This window comes from Heterocephalus glaber, unplaced genomic scaffold (assembly GCF_053883595.1).
Source record: "Heterocephalus glaber isolate CG9 unplaced genomic scaffold, H.glaber_assembly_v1.0 deba00001673, whole genome shotgun sequence".
NCBI classification, from domain to species: domain Eukaryota; kingdom Metazoa; phylum Chordata; class Mammalia; order Rodentia; family Bathyergidae; genus Heterocephalus; species Heterocephalus glaber.
Genome location: NW_028258410.1, coordinates 23,037,950 through 23,059,709, shown reverse-complemented (window position 1 = coordinate 23,059,709; position 21,760 = coordinate 23,037,950). Strand labels below are relative to the sequence as shown.

The following is a 21,760-nucleotide window of genomic DNA, read 5'->3' as shown; positions in this document are numbered from 1 at the left end:
CTCGAGACCCTGAATGGAGGAGCCAAGAATGCAGGGGGCATCTTAGAGGACAGCCCCTTGGGAGAAACCTCATCTCTCCTGGAGGGAGAGGCCCTGCTTTCTCCGCCCCAGCTAGGAAGCTCCAGCTCTCCATTCCCAGCCTGCGCTGGGCTCTTGGGCCCTGCTGCTGAATAGGCTGCCAAGTGTGGGAGCCATAGGTTTCCTTCCATTCCTACCTCACTCAGGTCAACCAGCCAAGACCAAAGTACCACACAATGCAGGCTATACAATGCCAGCTACTGGCTGCTTTATTGAGCACCAGATTTTCAGCACAAGTCACCTGAGGAGGAGGGTTTCAGTCATGGTCATCCTTGGCAAGGGCCCTGGTCCCTAGGCAGGGCACACAATCAGAGGCAAGATGCGGTCAGTCGCAGGTTTGTGCATATGATACACATCAGGAGCTCCTGAAATCTTGGTCTTGAGGAAGGAATGTAGGTAAAGTGTCACTTGATCCCACAGAGTTATGCAGGCTCCATCCATGGGGTGAGGGGCTCAGAGGTGGCCATGCCATCTTCAAGGGTCCTGATCTGTCAGGTCAGAGAAGCAGAAAGATCAGACAACTCACAGTACCCCCCAGGACACTGTAAAAATCACAACTCCAGCACCAGAAAGGGACTCCTACAGACAGCAAGCCTGAGGCTTAGAGCAAGGTGACGCCTTGCCAAGGCCACACAGGAGAGAAGAAGCAGAGGAGGCCAAGACCCGGTCCAATTCCCTGCTCTTGGCTTTTGGACAGCTTTGGGCAGTCTGGGCCTGGCCTCAGAAAGTCTCGCCTTTGACCAGGCTCTCCAGAAAGCAGCTACACAGAAAATAAGCCAATCTGATGAGGGGCGGCCACAGCCAGGCCCAGAAGCCAGGCAGTCAGCACATGTCCTTTGTGCCGCCCAGGAGGAAGGGCTCTTGCTAGAAGTCACACAGGAAGCTGGCAGAAGACAGGGCAGGGTGACCATTGGAGCCCAGACAAAAACATACCGGCAGTGGCTGGCGGAGGTGGCAGCCTGTAGGCCCTGTAGAGCTGGTTGAGGAGATCCTCCTTCTCGTTTTCTGGGAGGAAGGAGGACCTTGCAGCATTGATGTTCTAGAAGGGCCAGGGTAGTGGACAACATGGAATCAGGCAACAAGGCCGGGAGCCTCTGGCATCTAATAATAATAGTTCATCCTCTTCATGGAACATGGACAGTAGAGCTCAGGGAGGGCTTGACCCAGGTCACCAGGCAGCAAGTGCTGGTGCAGAGACACAAGGCTCTTGACACAGCACTGTGTGATGCAGGGCTGTGAGCAGGAGGTTGGAGACACCTTTGTGAGAGGTGGGAGGTGGTGGGTGGCCCCCAGCAGGAGCTGACTCAGCATTATAACGCAAGATCAAGTGCTCAGCTGGGATCTAGGAGCGGCCTGAAGGGTGCAGATTTTCACAGCGAGGCACATCTTTTGGGGGAGAGGGACCCTTTGAGTGCACTCGATCCAAGCAAAGGCTAAACCACCTGGCCCCCAGGGCATCAGCACCAAGGCATCTTGTGTGGAAGGTGTCTGACACTATGCTTGGCTAGGCTTGGACCGCCAGGCTAAGTCACTCCAGGTCTCTTGGGGCTCCAGGGCCTGGACCTGACCTGCAAGCCTCAGACCCCATGGCCAGGAGTCAGGGCAACAGCTTGCACCACTCACCAGTCGCTTGAACTCCTCCTCGGTGAAGCCCATGTCCCGTTTGGCCATCTGGTAGTCAGTGTCGAGGGTAGACCTGAAGACGAGCGGGTCGTCTGAGTTGAGCGAGTAGTTAACTCTGTCGTCCTTGAACCTGGTGGGTGCACAGGGAGAGAAGATCCTCCTTTATCCTTCTGTGACCATCACTGCCTACGGCCTCATACCCGCTTTGGTCCTCACGAACCCACCAGGCTTTGTCCACAATCACCTAACCCGCAACACAAGACTCAACCCTATCCTGCCAGCCCAGAGCCAGGCAAAGGCACAGGAGGACGGATGTGAGAGCCAGGGAGAGCAAGGGCCCTGGGGGGCTGGGAGAGTGCCCCCCCCCAGCCTTCCCCTTCACAGCACTGCTCCAGAGAGGCGTCGGCACCCAATCCCACCGCTCCTCAGCCCCGCTCCATCAGGCCTTCCCAACACCTCGGAAGCCGCGCTTGGCACGGTCCCTGGCAGCCATCTTGTTTGTGCATAATGGACACTGTTAACTGTTCTTGAAGCATCTTCCCTAGATTTTTCTGACACCACACCTTTGGCTTTCCTTTTACATGTCTCTTCTTCCTGGCCCTTAAATGCTACTGCCATTTGGGGTTCTATCTTAGGCCCTCATGCTCCATCTTCTGGGGCCTTTCCTTCTTCAACCGTCATATCTGTGCAGATGAATCTTGAAACTGTCTCCAGCCCATGGGCTTTGCACCCACGTCCCTCCTAGAACCTGCCCTTGGATTGGCACCAGCACCACACATTCCTCATTCCTGAGGTCAGCCTGAGAGAACCCTTGTCAATGCCAAAGCACAAGCTCCCTCCCTTTACATAAGCTTGCCAGGTAGATCTGTGCCAGCTTGACCATGGTCACCCCAAGTCCTTGCTGTCCTTATTCTGCTTCAGGGGAATACACCTTTGCCCTCCCAAAGCCTGATGCCTTGTCCCAGGGCTTGATCAGAGGACAGATGGAGGGGCTTGGCCCTGGTTAGGCTGTGGGATGGGAGTAGGTGTGGGAGAGACCCTCCAGGGGAAAGCTTTAAGACGACAGGTGGAGCAGAGAACACACGGGCCAGAGACTCATCTTCCTGAGGCCCAGGAGGCAGAATTGGGAAAATTGAGAGTGGACATTTCCCTTGGGACAGTGGGGCATTCTGCTGTGGCTGAATGAGGGTCCCCAGATTTGCTGGTTAGTAGATGGGGCATGTCGGTCAAGTTACAGCACAGCTGAGCTTTGGTCTCCTCCTTGGTGGGATGAGGACAGCAGGGCCTGCTTCCTAGGTAGCTCTCACAACTAACTGACCCAGCTCGGGCCAGTGCCTCATCCCTGTGTTCCCTCCCCACTCTGGGCTTCCCAGGAACGGAACTGAACGAGTCCTGGGGGCCAGAACTCACCGAATGGCCGGGTGCTCCGTTTCTGGCTTCCAGGCACCTGTGAGGTAGCTGGACCAGGGACAGACCTGCAAGAGCAGGTGTGTAGCTGGCAAGGCCTCCTCTCTCCACACCTAGCTCTTGAACAGCCACTGGCCACTCCCTCGGGGCTCGCCTGCTTCTCTTGCTCTGGAGACCTGCCTGTCTAGGAGGGGGTGGGACATCCAGGGACGGTTTCCTCAACCCCCTGGCCCTCACCTCAAAGTGTATGTTTTCCTTCCTCAGCCTGTTGTAAAGGGCCTTGTCCTCCAGGGTGTGGTAGCCATGTCCCACCCTCTCTGTCTTGAGTATGTCCACAGCCTGTGGAGAAGCAGAGGGGAACCCAGTGTGGGGAGCAGGTCCAAGGAAGCAGGGCACAGGGGCTTTCGGTCAGCACCTCCTCACCTCTCTCACGATCTCTGCAGAGCCCACCTCCCCGGCATGGACAGTTCGGTGAATGCCGCTCTTCACGGCCTCCTAGAAGGGGAAGAGCCAAGTCAAGAACCCTGCCAGGCCCTGGCTTTGCCAACTGGGGTCTGAGTTTTGGCAGGCTTAGGCTGGCCCTACGTCAGGCCAGGCTGCTTCAACAGCATGGGGCAGTGTGGGCTTGCTTGGCCCCAGTCAGGACCTAAGTGGTAGCTGTCCCTTATTACACAGTTCTGTGTGTCAGGCTCTGAGATGGCTTACATTATCCGACAGTCATGAGTATTATAACATTTTATAGCACAGGAAGCTGAAGCTCAGGAAAGTTAAGTAATAGGACAGACACCAAACAGGAAGTGTGGATCCTTGGAAACAAGCCCAGAGAAGACAGTCTTATCCAAAGCCACACAACAAATCATAAGCAGATGCAGCCTCAAACACAAGACTCCCAACACCACATGCCACACCATGTGGGGTTTGTTCGGTCTCTCTTTTGAGACAGGCTGGGCTTGAACTCATCCTCCTGCTTCGGCCCCCGAGTACTGGGATAATGGGCTTGCATCACTGTACCTAAAATTCAGGGGCTTTTTTTTGTACTGGGGATCAAACTCAGGACCTCGTGCTTGCTAGGCAGGCGCTGTCACTGAGCTAAATCCCCGGCCTGAGGGGCTTTCTATACCCAGTTCTGAGCCCCCAGACCTAACAGACACACTTGGGGACTCAGAAGGCCCCCCACTCCCTGTCTGGGATAGCTCTCCCCACAGGCCCACCAAGTGCCAGTCTCCCCTCTCCCCACAGGCCCACCTTGTAGGCCTCCAGGTGCCCCGGGAGGCTGCTGCTTCCTTTAATGGTCTCGTCGCCAGCCAGGTCGATGCCCACCACAGTCTGCTGCCAGTACTTCTTACACAGCTCCACCACCTCGGGGGACCAGTCTATGGCGAGATGCCCACCAAGGCTCTGTCAGCAGCATGGGGAGCAGGGCTGCCTCCCACCCCGATCGCTGTCACATGTCCCCTAGTGCAAGACAGCTCAGTGTCTGGTCTTGGAATCCTGACCCACATGCCCTTTGACCAGTTGCTCTGGCCACAGCCTCAGACCCCTCCCTCAGCAGAGGGGGCGCCACCACTGCTGTAGCACAGGGCCAAGACAAGGCCGTGCTCAGGCCAAGAGTGAGGCAGGAAGGGCAGACCCCGGCCCAGTAAGGGACGCGTGGGCCGTTTCTTCACTTGGTGCCTACAGTGGCTCCCAAGATGGCTTTCCCTCACTTAGAAGATGAGGAAATGGAGCTTAACTGAAACTCAGGCTGGGATTGCTAAGGGTATTACTACTGTATTATATAACCTTAACCCATAAAGTTATTGTGATTTATTTACATAAGATGAATGAACACAGGGTTTAGGACCAGATGGCCCCAGATTCAAACTACAACTTTGTGTTTCCCTGGCAGAGGAGCAAGAGGGTTTACCTTTTTCTGACTCAGTTTCCCCATCTGTCAAGTGTCGTTAAACAATGGTAGTCACCTCATAGGCTACAGCAAGGATTAGAGAAAATGCACACAAGTTGCTGCCCTGAACAGGCATGTAGGTTGGCATCAGCCTCTGGCTTGGTTCCCCCTGATCCTTAGAGGAAGTGATTCTCTGGTGACATTCTCAGAGAGGTGGCACAACTTGCCCAGTGTCACACAATGGGGTCTGCTGCAAGGAGCTCAAGCCCTCGGAATTTGGTCAGTGTCAGTGATAAGGAAGACCCCTCAGCAACCCCAGAAATCAGACTTAAGCAAGGGCTCTGTGGGCCAACCGGGAAACTGTGGGCTTGGACAGTTTTCAACTGCTCAAGATCCTTTGGTTTTATGCTTCCTATAGGCCACGTGGCTGTCAAGAGTGTCACTGGGAAGACCAGAGCCTTTCTAGAGCCCCAGGAGCATGCTGATGTGCTCAGGGGACACCAGGGCAGCTCAGCCACAGCCCACAGTCAGGCCAGCAGGTCGGGGCCAGGGGCAGTCGGGCAACCGGTGATCGTACTCACTGGGCTGGTGGCGCATGCAGCACAGGATGGACCGGGCCTTGGTTCTGAAGGCTTTCTCCCCCCGCTGCAGGCCCTGATTCACGAGGTTCACCACCTCATCGGGCGTGATGTCTCCTCTGTGTAAGGCAGGAGAAGGGATGGGACTGAGCAAGGGGGGAAGAGCTGCCCCACTGACCCAGTTCTTCTGGGGATGGACAGATGACCCAGGCCTTGGCACATCCCTGCCAGCCTCGTTAGCGTGGCCTGGGCACTTCTAGATGCCAGTGTGTGGTGGTGTCAGACCCAGTTCTCGGAGAGCATGACTGAGCTCAGGCCCATGTGGTTCCCGCTCCCAGGTAGATCAGAATCTGGCTCTGAAGCTGAGGCCAGGGCCTTGGTGCTATTATTTCCGGATCTGTGGGGGTCCAGGCACGGGAGCGGGAACGGGGCAGACTCACTCCAGCTGCAGGGTTGAGAAGACCCTTAGAAGTCGCTGGCCAAGCAGCTAACCTTCCCAGGCAGCAGGCCTGTGTCCAGAACTCGGGGCTATGAAGCACAGCCAAGTGCTGTTGCCCAGGGTGAAAACAACCCCAAGGTGAGGAGGATAGGAGCCACACTCCTATGGCCGAGTTAAACCCAATTTTCTGAGGCCATGGACCAGCGGCTCTGGTCTCAGGGTTGGGCCACCCAGCCACACCCTCAGCGCAGCCCACTCGAGGGCTGTCACTCACTCAGGCTGCTTCCAGGGGATCGGCTCCACTTTGGAGTTGGCCAGCAGGTGCGGACTGTAGCGCACCTCCACATACACCACACCCTCCTTGGCTTTCGTCTCCACGAACTCATAAGCAATCCTTTTGATGGCCTCCCTGCTGCCCCTGGGGAGGGAAGAAAGGGGTTGGGGACAACTTTCTTCAAAGCCCTTGGGAGTTCTGGGAGTAAACGAGGCTGTCCCCAACCCTTAGCAGAGCAAATCCACTTCTGACCGGCAGGGAAAGAAATCAATGGACACAGCCAGATAAATCCAATGGGACCGGGCTGAAGGACTTGCTAGGACTTGCTCATGGACTTATTTGCTGTGTGATCTTGGATTAGTCAGTCATCCTCTCTGACACCTACCTCAGAGGGTCATCATGAGGACAAATGAGCTAAATAAATGTCCTAAACCTCACCTAGGCCAGCGCTTAGAGCGCAGCAGACAAAGGCTAAAAGTATTTTCATTGTGACTACGGAGTGTTGGGCCCAGAAGCAAGGCACAAATTGACCTGCCAGATGCTAGTGGGCTCTGCCTAGCGAGAAGTTTCCACCACAAAGAGTGGAAACAGAATGCTGGGTGGAATGTGAGGGAAGGCAGGCAAGCGTTCCACGAGCCCTGGATGCAAGAGCCTGCCCCTCTTCCCATTCCCTACCCCAGAATTCAGCCCCCCTCCCCTCCCCTCACAACGTGAAACCCTGAACTGGGGGACAGGAGACCCACGTCCATACCCTGCTCTGCCCCGGACTCCATGTCTTCTCTGGACCTCAGTTTACTCGGGCCAAAGGGCTCTTTATCTGACATCTGTAACGGTGCCCCGGGGCTGGAGAGGCCAGCCTGTCAGACTCCCAAAGAGCCGTGTGGCTTCTCTGGTGCCCTCGGAAAACCCCAGGCCGGCCCCATGCTTGGTCCTGGTCACAGGGATAGCCACTGTCCCAGGAGCTGAGGGCTGGGGACAACTCACGCGATAACAGGCATATAGTACTCAAACTTGGTCAAGAACTCCGGGAGGGACTGCGGCTTATCCATGCCGATGATCTTCTGCAGCTCTTGTGCTGTGTCAGCTGGAAGGGCGATCCCTCTCTGTCTGGAACAGAACCATGAGGGTAGAGGAGCAGTTCGGGGAGGATCCAGACAGCCTAACAGGGCAGGATGGACAGACCGAAGCCCCAGCAGGAAGAGTGGGCTCTCTCTACCCAACTCTTCCCCTTGGACAGATTGGAACACTGAGGTCCAGGGCCTGTGTAGCCAGGAGGCAATCCTTCCAGGACCTGCTGGCCCTAAGCCACGACAAGTCAGCAGACTTCAAGGACGGCAAAAGGGGCAAGCAGGGGCTGAAGTCCCTTTGTGTGAACGCGTGCACGTGTTGCTGATGCCTGGAGACAGGGCAAGTGTCAGGCGAGTGTCAGGACAAGTCCAGAACTTCCTCCTTAACCCCAGGAGTGTGCAGAGCCAGCTGGTCCAGTGCCCAGTCAGGGGTGATCGGGGCGTTAACTGCAGCACAACAATTCCTGAACCTCGGGCTGGCGCCAGGACATCCCCTCCACCCTCCTTCTGTCTGTCTCACCAAAGCAGCCCCCAGCCCAGCGTGCTATGAGAAGGCTGGGTGGCAGCTCTGGAGCAGGCCTGGTAAGCTGGCCACCCAGCTCAGAGCTCTGTCCCTTCCCTTCTCCAACCCCTTGACACAGGCCGGACCATGGCAACCCCCAGCACGGCCTGCTGCAGACAAATGCCCTCTGGCCTGGAGCCTTCCTCTCCTCATTAGCAGCTCTCCTGTCCCCTGGGCCACAGGAAGCAGGGTGCAGCTCCATGGCTTCTTCCTCTGAACACATCCCTGTCTCTCCCTCCTATCCTGGCTAGGCTCTAGTTCATGGGGGGGGGGGGGGGCGCTTCAGTTTCCCTGGGCTTCAGTTTTTTCTACTTTTAAGATAAAAAGGGACAGGCAAAGAAATGCTTCTTGACATGGGGCACAAAATTAGAAATGGACAAAAGGCACTTTGAGGAAACAATGCAGAGAAGAGAGCTTAAAACCTGAAATGAATATGCTCAAAGAGATGGGAAGATACCATGTCCTTGCAATAAGAATGTCCCTTTTAAAAAAGAGAACATTCAGGTATGAGGTGGGAGGGATGTGGCTCAGTGGTAGAGCACTTGGCTATCATGTTTCCACCACAGCAGAAAAAAAAAGTTTTCCTACATAAATGCCTGTTCCTAAGCCACTAAATATGCCCCTTCCTTATCTAGCAGCCTGGACTTTATGAGGTCACCCTGGTACCCATCAGGCTGCCAGCTGTGGCACCTTATCAGGCCTGGATCCCTATGAGACACCATGGCAGAGATGGTGCTTCTGCTGTATCTTCGGACATAGAGGACAGAGTGATGCTTAGTGCTCACCAGCTGAGCCTCCAGCTTGACCCAGTCTCCCTCCGAGGGGAAGGCCTTGGCTCTGAAGGGGAGTGAGAGGTCAGACTGTGTCCAAAGACAATGACTCTGACTCCTGCCCAGCAGCCAGCAGAAGGTGAGGTCCGAGAGGACACCTGGACACAGTATGCAGACAGACAGGAGGCAACTACCAGGTTCAGAGCAGGGTGGTGACCCAAGGAGAAGGTGGCCAGAGGAGTGGATCATGCAGGAGACCGAGAAAGAGGTAAACCAGGAACCTGGAAAGAGCAGACTCTCAGGAGAGGAAGGAATGAGACATGATGAGAACAGTCATTGAGACAGAACAAAGGTCGCTGGACTGGCCTGGGTGCCACCACAGGCTTCTCTCCTCTCTTCCCCTGCTCGCTGCTGACCTGGCCCTCCAGCATCTTTGGGGGTGCCCATACCGAGCTGGCTGCCTAAGGACTCTAGGGCAAACTCCAGGCGGCACCTGCCACACCCCCTGTCCAGGGCTCACCAAGCTGGCCCATGCTGGCAGCTCCTTCCCCTGTTCTCCACCCACCCTGGCCATTTTCACCTCCTTGATCCCACTAATGAGTGCTCTATGACCCATCCACACCCCCAGATCAGATCCCATCTCAGGGTCCCACCCTAATGACCTCGAAGGGGCCCTGTGGCAGAAGCTGCTGGCTCCAAGTGGGCAAAGGACAGGCAGAGATAAGGCCCAAGCCTTCACCTCCTCGCCTGAGCCAGGAGGTGCTACTTAATCACGCTATCATCAGGCGGCCTTTACAGTGCACCCAGTGCCTGAGCTAAGTGTCACTTCTTGAAACTTCTGGCTGCAGGGTAACGGTTGGGGGCACGGACTCGGGCCACACCCCCTGGGCTCAAACCTCTGCCCTGTGCTCCCTGGGCAAGTGCAGTGACTCCACTGCCACAGCTCCTTTGCTCACCTATCAAGCAGGTGGAGCAAGCGGCCCAGCCCCACAAGCTGGCCTGAGGAGTCACCAGGCAAAGCCCAGAAAGTGGTGTGTGACCTCGGTCAGTGACAATGTGCTTATGTTGCACAACTAAACTAGTGCAACAGTAGCTGCCGAGGGCAGGAAAAAGTTGCCAGAAGTGTAGTAAGAAGGAGGAGAGTGTACTTGCCAGAACTCTCTCAGAGAGTTGGGAGAGATGCTCCTGAGCTGGGGACTAACATCCTAGGATCACGAGTTCCCCCGAAGGGCAGGTGTCAGGAGCCCCGGAGGGACTCTGGCTCACGGGAAAGAATGTTTCAGCTGGGGCCAGAGCTGACCTTCTGAAGACAGTGGGGGAGAGCCGAGTCCTTCCAGCTCCAGACAATGAGGTGGAGCTGACAAGTGCAGGACGCTGTCCCCTGGCAGGGAGGGAGGCCCCATGCTTACCTTCCACCCACAGAGGCCAGGGTCCTTCGAGTGAGGGAGCTGGCTTGACTCCCACAGGGACACAGGAAGGAGCAGTGACCCTGGGGTTCTCTGAGGAGCTGCTCGCTCCACCCAACCCTGGGCAGGTGGCTTCTATCTGCGGACTTACTTGGCAAAGTACAAGATGGTTTCAGGGTTGATGGCTCCATCCAGGTGGACGTGCAGCTCCACCTACAGAGGCCAGAGAGGAGAGAGAGATGCCCATAGGTCTGAGGGGCCTTTTGGGGGTTAACATTAACCCTAGCCGAAAGGACCACTGGGTGCCATTTGCTGTGGACACTTACCACGTACACGTCACTGAACTCCACACAGTGTCTTATTTCCTCCTCGCCTGCAGGACAGGTTCGACTGTTACCTCCACCCATCTCTTTCACAGTTGAGGACATGGAAGTTCAGTGTGGTTAAGTATCTTGTCCAAAGCCACACGGTAGCCAAGTAAGGGAAGCAAGAATCCAACCCTATGCCTTTGCTCTTAACCACAGCGGAGGAGAGGCTTGAGTTCCAGTGCCGGCTGTGTGATCTCAGACAAGATGCTTGACCTCTTTGAGCCTCAGTTTCCACAACAATAGGATAGTACATCTCCGTCTCCCATAATAGTTGTTAAGGATTTTTAAAGATGGGGTAGGTGGACAGATGTGGCCCAGGGGAAACTGGCCCTGCCTCTTGGCCACAATATTTACCATGAGCTTTAAGAGAGGCACAGCAGGTACTGGGAGGCAGTGGGCTAATGGACTTTGCCATCTGGCTGTTCCAGGTCAGAGAGGGAACTTTTCCTGGGCCAGGGGGAGATCCAGAAAATTCTCAGCTATTATCTCTGTGAGAGCAGGACCATCTCTGGAACTCAGGGACCCCGATGAGGAAGTTGGTTGCCTGGCTGGGAAGAGAGGTCATTGGGAGCACCCATAGGAGCTGCTTCCTGCAGAGGAAACAGGGCCGGGGGTCCATGGGGGCTGGCAAGGAGGAGATCGCAAGGCTTCCTGTGGTCAGGACCTTGGAGTAGTTGGGTCTCTCCTGTAATCTTCCAGCCAACAAGGCACAGAGCAGTCTTCACTCCCGGGCTCGGGGTCAAGTTATTTGTTGGGCTCCTTGACAACATGAGTTCAATTCCCACTTGGCAAAAGATTTATTGGATTCTCAAAATATTCTCAGCCTTGGAACACCAAAACTTGTAGCCCAGGGAATTGCCAACCAGCTGTGTGACTTGGGGCAAGTGACCTCATCTCCCGGAACCTTTTTCCAATCCTTAACCCTCCCAGGGCAGGGGGAGATCTAGTGAGAGAGGCAGGGTCATATCATGGTTGGAGCATCACTTAGTCCAAGCTGGCATCCTGGCTCCTTCACTCACTCCCAGTGTGAGCTGGAGAAAGTCCCTTGACTTCCTATGCCTCAGTATCTTCATCTGTCAAATGGGGGAATGGCATATCTCCTAGGACTTTGTGACAGTCAATGACATTAATGGTCGCAGAGCCCTGCATACATAGCAAAATGCTAGATATGTGTCAACTACAAGTCTTTTTCATTTGACAAACTATTCTGGGTGCTAGGGACACAGAGGTAAGCAAAAGGGACAAACTCTCATTCCTGTAGCACATATGGTCCGGCAAGGGGAGAGCCACCAGGCAAGTGTCATATCAATAAAGGTACAAAGCAGACATAGTGGCACACTCCTATAACCTCAGCACTGGGGAGGCTGAGGCAGGAGGATTGCAAGTTTCAGCCCAGCCTAGACAACTTAGCAACACCCTGTCTCAAGACAAAACTTTTTTAAAAAGGATAGGATGTAGCTCAGGGTGAAGGCCATAGGTTCAATCCCCAGAACTTCAAAAAAAAAAAAAAAAAGATGACATTCCTGGTTAGATTCAGGTTGGGGGTGATTCTCACAGCCTGTGACAGAGAGCAGCAGAGGAAGATCAAGTCCTAAAGGGTGACAAAGCACAGGGATGTAGGAGAGAGGCACCATTGTCTGGACTGATTTTAGTTAGGGTAAAACGGAGCGGTGACAGAGTGACGCCAGCACTTACGGGTGTCTTTCGACCCAGGCGGGGGATGTAAAGAGGCCGACAGGTGTGACACTATGGCCCGAACCAAGTCACCGAGGGGAAGTGTGTCAACAGAGGTGGGGCAAAGGCCCAGGACCATGGCCTGCGCCGTGGCTCAGTGGCTAAGCAGGGGAGGCTGAGCCTGGGGGAGAGCAGGCAAGTGGTGTGGGTGACAGGGGAGCCTGTGTGCAGAGGCTGGGCCATCAGACGTCGGGGAGCAGTGGGGCCCCACTGGCTTGACACAGTGAGCGCCGTAGTGGCCCCCAAAGCTATCTATAGTCCAATCGCCAGAACTGTAAGTATAAACTTCCATGGCAGAAGATGTGGCCCTTGGAAAGCCTGAGAGGAAGAGTTTGCTCTGGATGTGTGCGTGTTTCATGGTGAGGGATCGTTCAAACATGCCGTGAAAGTTGAGAGCCAGTGCCCCGGAAAGTCTTTTCGGAGGTCTGAGCAGGGGCAGAACCATACCGGAGGAAGGCAGAAACGGACACTTGAAAATACAGAACATTTAACTATCCTCTCACAAATCTTACCCCTGAATGCAGGACTAATGTCTGGAGGGAGGCAGCAAGCGATGTGGGTAAAGAGAAGTTTCAGGTGGGAGTGACTGGGTCATGTTTACACAGTGGTGCATGCCTGTAACCCCAGCACATACAGAGGCTGACACCAGGCAATTTAGTGAGACCTTGTCTTAAAAATAAAATGTTATCAGTGGTTCTGCTGCCTGCCTTGCAGGCACAAGGTCCCAAGTTCGATCCTCAGTACCAAAAATAAAAAAATAAAAATTTTAAAGGGCTAGGGACATAGTTTGGTGGTAGAGCACCCATGGGTTGATTCCTAGTATCAGGACAAAAGAAACTGGTAGAACTAGGCATGGTGACACCTTGGAGGCTGAAGCAGGAGGACTGTAAGTTAGGGCCAGCCTCAGCAACTTAGCAAGTCCCTGTCTTAAAATAAAATAAAATAAAATGGACTGGGTATATAGCTTAATGGTGGAGCACTTGCCTAGCATGTACAAGGCCCTGGGTTCAATTTCCAGGACTAAAACAAACAAAACAAACATTGGCAGGGATGATGGACATTGAGAGAGAAGGGTGACAAGGTGGGGGAAGGTGTAGAATGCAAAGCCAGGCCTCAGAGCAGGGAAAGAGGCACTGAGTCCAGGAGGTGGCTGTTTGCTCCAAGGGTCTTTGAGGCTCCTTCTGAGGAAAGCATTTAAATGCCAAGCAAGACACCCTCAGGTGCACTGCTCTGGCCAACAGCTAGCAATGTTCAGGGCAGCTGCTGTCCCACCTGCCTGGGTCCTGAGTGACCACCGCAAGCAGAAACCTCACTGGAGACTCGAGAGGAACAAGGGTGTGAGCAAGAACAGCTCCCTCCTCACTTCTGGGTGGCTCAGATCGGGGGATGTTGGTCCCGCAGCACAGAGCAGCCCATCCCGGCTGACCCAACACCTTTCTGCACTTGGAGTCCCAGACTGGGGTGAGACACAGGACCGAGAGCTGTGTGCTGAAGAAAAAGGCAGGCAAGGGCAGCAGTGTACCAAGTGTGCGCAGAAAAGACCACATGGAGGAGCAGCAGACAGAAGAGGACTCACAGCTGGGAGAATCGGAAGGAGGAGGAGGACAGGTCCAGGTGGAAGGGATGTAGGTGGGAACTGGCCAGGGCTCCCGGGGGCCTCAGCAGAGGGTTTCCCATGGGAGTGTTTTAAATAGGAGAGGCACCTTTTAAAACCGTTTCCTCGCCAATAGGCAGAGGGCTATCGGGAGGGAAGCCGGGCAGAAGACAGTGCTACCTCCGTGCCCAGATGGGGACTGAACCTGTGGGTTGGACGCGCTGCAGCCTCGGGCACGGGGCGTAGCGAGCGGAGCCAACCTGCCTGTTGCAGAACACCTTCCATGCCCCCAGTTCTCGTCTGTCCTTGTGGCCACCTGTGAGGCCACCCAGACATGTTTTCGGGGAGGGACAAAGGCAGGAGCCATCTTCACTGGTGGCCCAAGCTCAGGCAAGGCTTCTACCAATCCTTCCAGAAACCTGCTGAGAAGCCTGCTCACTCACCCCAGATGACCTGAGGGCCAAGGCGGGGGACAGGCGGGGATCCTGCTCTCCTGACCCCATTCCAGGAGAAGGAAGAGCAGGGGGCTCTAAGATTTAAGTATCATGTGCATGTCTGACTTCATCCTCACAATCAGGGAGGGGACTTTGCTCCCATTTTATAGATGAGGAAAAAGAGGCTTAAAGAAACATCTAAAGACTTAGAGTCACTCAGTGATAGGGTCAGAATTTGAACCCAGGTCTGGCTCCTGAGCTCCTAATCACTATACTGTATTTTATCTCACTTCAGACAGGAGAGATACAGCAATAGTAATGCTAACAATGGGGCTACCTGCTATCATCAGACCCTTTATCTCATTTACTCTTGGCCCCTTGGCAAGGTACACATTAGCTCTACTTGCAGATGTGGAAATGGACTTGGCCAGCTCAGTGCTGCAAAGTTCAGGAACCTTCCCAGGATCACACAGACTGGTGGTGCAGTGAGGTTGGAGCCCAAGTCCTGTGCACGGGCCACGTAGAGCATCTCCCAGCCCTCACACCAAGCCTGTACCTAGTCTCCTGACCTCTGGAGGGGAGCTTCATACCCTCGCTCTGCACTTGCTCTCCTTGACGCTGACACACAGCTGACCCGGCATCTTCAGAACAACAGGAAATCCTCCCAGGGCTGATGTGAACAGGAAGCAGCCCCAGTGACTGACAGCTATTTGCTGTGTGCTGGGAACTGGGGAAACACACTAAGTCATGGCTCTCAAATTCTTACTTTCTCCTCTCCCTGTCCTGCATCAGCAACGCTGGGTCTTCCCCCTGCTGTGAGGAAGGGGCTGACCTCCCTGTCTTGGGACTGGCAGAGAATCCAGACAGGGGCAGGGTAGCCAGGGCACCTGACCAGCCCCTGGGCCCTGAGCACTGCAGCCAGAACCCAGATGAGCCACCAGTACCCTCTTCCAGCCACAGTCCCCCTCTTCCTGCCCCTGCTCTTGGCAATGAGCTTGGCAGTACAGGGGCCAGTGCCTTACGTCCCTATGGCTTCTTAGGGTGAGCCAGGAGACAGCAGTCCTAGGCCACCAAACCATTACAGCCCTACCTCCTCCAGGAAGCCCTCTATGCTCAGCCCCATCTGGGCTCCTACAGCTCTGAGGCAGAGAATGGAAGGGGGTAAGCAGTTTCTCAGTGAGTCCTGCTGTCTTGGGGCCCAAATGAGCTCTGTGCTGCTGCTGAGAGCTTCCCCAGATGTTTCCCCACGCAAGATCCGTCTTCTGGCTGAGGGAAATCACATGGGGCAGCAGACCAGGGATGGCTCCAGTTTTCTTTGCTTTAAAGGGGACAAGACTGAGGCATAGGGAGATTAAGGAACTTGCTTTCAGTCACAAGAGACTAAGGGGTGTCTCAGACTAATGAATACCATGGCCAGGAACTTGTCTGACCCTAAAGCTGAACGTTTTTCCCCTGCCATGAGCTCCCTGCATCCTGGATTTTGAGGACCCAGGTGGGGGAATGATGGGAAATTGTAAGCAGGATAAGTAAGAGCCATGGTAAACCCACTGCTGCTGAGCCACGCCTGCGCTTGGGCTCTGTGACACAGGCATGGGTATAATTGCCACGTCGAAGGGAAGACTGAAGCACAGTGCACTTTAACTCACTGAAGTCCACCCCTCCGCCAGAAGTGGGAGCTCAGGACTCAGATAGCCTGGCCTAGAGCCTGAGTTCATAACTCTGGGCCCTTCTCCCTCGCTGGTCAGCGGGACCACAGAGGCTACCCACCCTCACAGCTGCTCTGGGGCCTCAGTGACTTGGGGTGAGTGTGAACCACCTGCCAGCGCCCCATCCAACGCCTCACCACAGCATCACTTCCCCCCCGGAGGCACTGCAGGGGCCTCCCGGTCTCCCCCGGGCCGAGGTGCTGAGGCCAATGGAGCATTGAGGCTGGCCAGCCTCCCTCCCTTCTTCTACTATGACTTCCCCTCTCTCTGCCCAGTGAAAGGCTTCCAGGAAACCCAATCTCTTTTGTTCCCCTCACCCAGCTGCCACGTGAGTCAAATGGGTAAGGCAGGGTCTCCCAGGGGCATGTTTGTCTCAACAGGTGGCTCTGGTAACTGAAAGGCACTGAGAGCCCAATGAGGGAAAAACCTGAGCTTTGTCTCTGGAAGACAAGAAGCAAGACCGACACTGCAGGTGGGGGAGCTGAGTCCACAGCCCTGGGAAGGCCTGCACATCTGAGGGCCTGCAGAGCCCGCTGCTACCTGCAAGTCTAGAGAAGAAACACGGCACTGCACACCTATCACCAAAACGATGTCGACTTTTTCCGTTCCATCGTCTTCTGTTTGAAGAAGGCACTGGTTCGCATTGCTGCCCTCATTGGAACTTCTCACACCATCCATTCCTTGTTCATTTGTGTTTTGGGGGGTGTCATTTTGTTTAAGGTTTTTTTGGTTTTTTTTTTTTCTTCACAAAGAGTGACTGGTAAATTAGCAAAGCAGTTAACTGCATCACGTCAGTTTTAGGTTATCGGCTGCTTTCTGGCCATGTGACCAAATCGCGAGTCAGTTTCCTCATATGTAAATGAAGATAACAGGACAGTAGTGAATGTGGAATGAGTCGAGAGATGTCAAGTGGTTAGGGTAGCGCCTAGCGCAGGGTGGACTCCTCCAGAGGAGAAGGAAGGTGCACCCTGGCGGTTCAGTTACCCCCAGTCTCCTCTGCTGGAGGGAGGGACAGCTTAGAAGCAGTCTTTCCATCCTGAGCCAGTTTGCTCCCCCTCCACTACTTCAAGGTGCTCTGTTCTGTGTAGCCTTGGGCAAGACTTTTCACCTCCCTAGGTCTCAGTTTTGTCATCCCTGAGATAAGTCACTGAAGGGACTGGCACCCAGGACCACTCAAAGGACAGCCACGGTTATTATTATTATTATTACTATTACTAACAGTGCCCTTCAGGACACAGGGCCTCAGGACCGCTGGCTTCTCAGCACACTTCTTGTGGACAGAGTGATACCAGCCACCCACCCACCCTTCCCCACCTTCTCCAGTGCCCAGCAAGTGCTCAGGGAGCCTCTATGACGCAGTCACACAGGGTGAGCCACAGTCTGGGCCTTGTCTCAGAGCCGGCAGGATTAGCATGGTTTACGCGGGAGCCTGATGAAAACAGCCCAGACCTCCTCAATCAGAGCTGCAACATTCAAAGGCAGGTGATATGAATGCACATTAAAGTTGGAAAAGCACCACCTGCTCTGCCTTCTTTTTTTGGTACCAGGGATCGAACTTGGGTCCTTGTGCTTGCGCAGCAGGTGTCGAAACCACTGAGCTAAATCCCCAGCCCTATGCTCTGCCTTCTTAAGGAAGCTAAGTATGAGAAGCTACAGGACAGTGTAAGTATGAGCGGCTAAGGAACCAGTGAAGGCCCTGTCCCAGGAGGCCTGCACCTGGGCCCTGGCCCCTGCATCCCCGAGGCTCCTGAAGAAACAGCTCCAGAGATGATCAGTGGCATGGGACTTCCAAGCCAGCCCCTCCAGCTCAAATCCCACCTTGGCTACTTCCTCGATGTGTGATCTTGGGCCTAGTCAATCTGTCTCATGGGGATGACACTACGACCCCACAGGGTCACTTTCAGAATCAGATGAATTTTGATTATACCATATTTGGGCGCGTGCACGAACGACCAACTTCAGGAAGCTTCAGCCAGTGATACTAGTAGTTACACCGATTATCATTATCTGACCGTGATACTTTTTATCTGATTGCCCACAGAAAGCCCAGGAGCCGATTCTGGTCACAGCTCCTCCTTCCCGATTCTCTTGCCAGCATCATTTCCTCCTTCCAATGACACGAGGTTTGTCACACCTCAGACATGGCAGGTGACACTCTACCTTGCCTCTCTGGACCACTTTTTAGCGTCCAAACACCCACACACACAGGTGGGGAAATGGATCAGATGAGAGGATTGGACAGGGCTCCCAAACTGGGCAGCAAAGCATTTGGGCCTCACTGCAGCGCTGCTAGGAAAGCATTGCAAGGGACACATGGGTGGGTGCACAGAGCAAGTGCCGTGGAAGCATGACCCATTATCCACCTGCATTTCTCCCACTCCACTCCCCTCGAAGGGCTTCACCTGCTGCCTCAGGATTCACCTCAGGACAGGGTGGCTCCCCTGCCCCTGCCCAGGGGCAGAGGGAATCCAGAGCACACAGAGGAAAAGGGTTCGGCGCCGGCAGTGGCACCCGGACCTGCCTCCCCATCCTCAGGATTCTAACACGCGTGATGTCTCCCATCATCGTTTGTACCTATTTCTTAGACAGAGAAGTTGAGGCTGACTGCAGCTGATTCCTTCCTCTGGCCTCCTAGTCTCACATGCTATTGGTTGATTCACCACGCTTGGTAGACTCCTGGTGACACTTCACGTTACATTAGAAGTAAAAGTTAGATTTTTATCTGCTCCAAACTTCCTCCTGAGGCGCATATAACCAATACCTCCTCATCTCCTCAGCCCCAAAGAAGTGACAGAGTATGCAGATGTCCGCCCCAGGAGACTGGAAGCCAGTTTCCTTCCCACGAGAAAGAGGAGCATGAGCTGAATGGCTGAAGCGATACAGCCAGTGTAGAGAGCTGCACGGTCTCTCTGTGTCCCCCTCCCCTCCGTTCCTTACTATAAAAGATCCTTTCCTCCCTGTATACAGAGAGATGGTGATTTGAGGCAAATGGGCCCCTCTATCTCCTTGGAGCTATCTTAGAATAATTCCTTTTTCCTTTTTACCAAAATAAATGGTCTCCTTTGATTCGTCAGCGGGGAGCAAAAGAACCTGAACCTGAGCTAAGTGCCCAGTAACAGGGACCCACTCATCCCTGGACAGAATCTGCAGTGCTGCAAAGCAGGCCGTGGGGGCCTGGACCCTCCCTGACTGCTCTTCCCAACACCCAAAGCTGGTGGGTGCAGAGGCAGGAGGCTCTCCTGGGGGCAGTGGCTGTGGCTGAGCCGGCGGGTGAGGCTAGACACGGAGTGAACCCTACTGTGATCCAAGGTCCAGGACCCCAGCCCCTGTCGCGGGGAGGGGCACGTCCTGCTCACCCCCTGAAGCTTTCCTGCGTGGCTCACGGTTCTTCCCACCAGCGCACCTCGACCTGGCCCCACGAGGCTCCCAAAGCCATCATCATGGTGAAGCTCAGTCTGCGCCCGACTCAACACCAGATGCCTAGAGACGTGGACCTCGAGGGCCAAGTTTTACAGCTCAGTTCCCTCCTAGGATCACACAGCTGCTCAGCGGCAGTCGGTGAGGCTGAGACGCACGGGAGCCTAGCCGGGGCAGAAGCAGAACCGGGAGGCCGGTCAGGGGCGCCCCCGGGTCCTGGACGCTCCCGCCTCTCGGTCGCTCACTAAGCAGCCTGGGGACGAGCCCAGGCCCGAGCCGAGGGGACAGCGCGGCGGCGGGAGCCCCATGCGCGTGTGCAGAGAACCTTGAGGCCGGGCCCCCCCAACCCGGAGGCAGACCGAGAGCCAGAACCCAGACCCGGAGCCCCGGCCCGTGCTCACTTTGGGCTTGTCGAAGGCGGGTGCCTGTGCCATGGTGCCCAGCGTGCGGCCCCGGCGCTGCTCCTTCGGCCGAAGCTGGATGGATCTCGGCCGAGTCGGTGGCCGGCCGATCCCCGGGGGCCCTCGGTGGCCGCCGCCGCCGGCCGAGCTCTTCTACCGGGGCCGGGGCCGGGGCCCGCCTCTGCCCCGCCTCTGCCCCGCCCCGGCCGGCCCCGCCCCGCCGGCCGGCCGGGCGTCGCGTTTCCTGCAATACCCGGCCGGGAGACCTCGCTGGGCTCTGCCTGGGTCCGGGATGGTCCAGTAACACTGACGTTTCCACCCCTGCCTGGGCACCCACTGTGTGCGGGCCCGACCTAGAGGCGGGAAACCAGCGAGCATCAGAAGCTACAGGCTGGACCTACGCTTGCCGCAGAAACCCACAACAGAAGTGTATAATGACACGGAGGGGTCCGCTGGGGTCTAGGACCTGCTGGAGTTCACCAGGTGCAGGGGATGGGGGCCGATGGAGAGGGCATTCCGTGCGAGACTCCCGGGAGCTGGGCATGAAAGGAGCCTGGGGTGGCCAGACACACAGGGGAAGAGGGACACAGCAGTGAGTCTCCTCTCGGGTGATTACTGGGATAAACCCGCCCAGGCGCAGACATAGACCTGTAGCAAACGTTGACATCAGTGCTGTTTGGAATAAGAACACTGGAACGAACCCCTGGGACATGCCAGCCACCGGCAAATGGGCGAAGAGACTGGAAAATTCACACTAACTCTTCTTACACAGCAGTGAAACTGAAACAACAGAGCTACTGAGAAACAATGTTAGGCGGGGGAAGAAAAAAGTTGCAAAAACTATACACATTTTGGTGCAACTTTTAGAATACATAAAAACTAAATCAATCCCCAGTAGAGCAAAAAGAAAATCAAAACAGAAGTATGCATGTTTAGATACATGTATGGGTGGGAAAAAATGTAAAGTAAGGGAAAGAGAAACATAAATAAGAAGTTATTTGTCTTAGGAATGAAGAAGGCACCAGAAGGGGCACACAGGGACTTTGAGGGTGTGGTAAGGTTCCAGCAGTAGGTGGGATGTGCCTTGATTTCATCATATTAAATAAATTAACAAATCCATCAATAAGCGGGGAAGGGAGGCAGGGAGAGGGGAGAGGAGAGGGTGGAGGGCTCAGTTGGATCTAGATCCTGGGGGGCCTGTGGGCTACAGGGAAGTTTGGTCTTTCCCCAGAGAGGACTGTGTAATCAGTGGAGGGTTTTAAGTGGCTGCAAGACAGGATCAAACTTTTATTTGGAAAAAATGTTCTCCAGCTATGTAAAGTGTGGTCTGGAAGTCATCAGCTTCAGTGTCCCAGTGGAGCTGATTAGAAATGCACATTCTGGGGCTCCATCCAGACCTACAAAGTCACCAGAATCTGTATGTTCACACCCCCCCCCCCGACACACAAACACACAAACACCTTGGGTGCATAGCACCAGCTGAGGAGCCTGAGTGCCCTACTGAGAGGGAAGGCATTGGACAGCCTAGAGGGAGGGTGGGAGACCATGCAGGAGCAACTGCAGCCATCTGAGTGGAAAGTGGTGGTGACTGTCTGAGAGATGGGAGACTCAGGTTCAAGGTACATGTAAGGGGCAAAGTCAGCTGAACTTGGGGTGGAGTCATATGTGGCAGTGAAGGGAAGAGCAGATCTAAAAAAATTCTTTCTTTTTTTGCGCAGCAGGCAACGAAACCACTGAGCTAAATCCCCAGCCCTAAAACAATTCTTTCTAATATGTTGTCAGAGCTGCAGAGTAGCTTTGTATAAGATCTCTGTGTAACTCAGGTTTATAATGATGTGGCCATGTTTATACCCCCTTGGCATCAGGTACCCTGGGAAGCAGTTTATAAACACTGTCTCACTGGATCTCCCCATCTGCTCCGTGAAGCAGGAACTGTTTTTGTTGTATAGGCAAGGACACTAAAGTCCAGGGAGGGGCTGGTCTGCTTAACTCATGGCCTGTAAGTAGACTGTAGAAC

At 54.8% G+C, this 21,760-nt stretch overlaps 1 protein-coding gene across 4 annotated transcripts; it reads right to left on the bottom strand.

The window, feature by feature from the left end:
- Positions 1-259: 259 nt before the first annotated feature.
- Positions 260-19,920, bottom strand: Ada (adenosine deaminase). 4 transcript variants are annotated; one of them, XM_004858185.4, is made up of 12 exons: positions 19,744-19,920; positions 10,241-10,302; positions 7,269-7,391; positions 6,285-6,428; positions 5,575-5,690; positions 4,354-4,481; positions 3,532-3,603; positions 3,346-3,447; positions 3,112-3,176; positions 1,702-1,831; positions 1,012-1,117; positions 260-566 (listed from the first exon to the last, which is right to left on the bottom strand). In XM_004858185.4, exons 1-12 carry the CDS (start codon positions 19,774-19,776, stop codon positions 553-555), a joined length of 1,095 nt encoding a protein of 364 aa, XP_004858242.1. In that variant the 5' UTR covers positions 19,777-19,920; the 3' UTR covers positions 260-552. The 4 variants fall into 4 exon arrangements, with proteins under 4 accessions (XP_004858242.1, XP_004858241.3, XP_021094573.1 ...); XM_004858184.4 differs by lacking the exon at positions 19,744-19,920 and adding an exon at positions 10,416-11,459; XM_021238914.2 differs by lacking the exon at positions 19,744-19,920 and having other exon boundaries at positions 7,269-7,387; positions 10,241-10,283.
- Between the last annotated feature and the right edge of the window lie 1,840 nt (positions 19,921-21,760).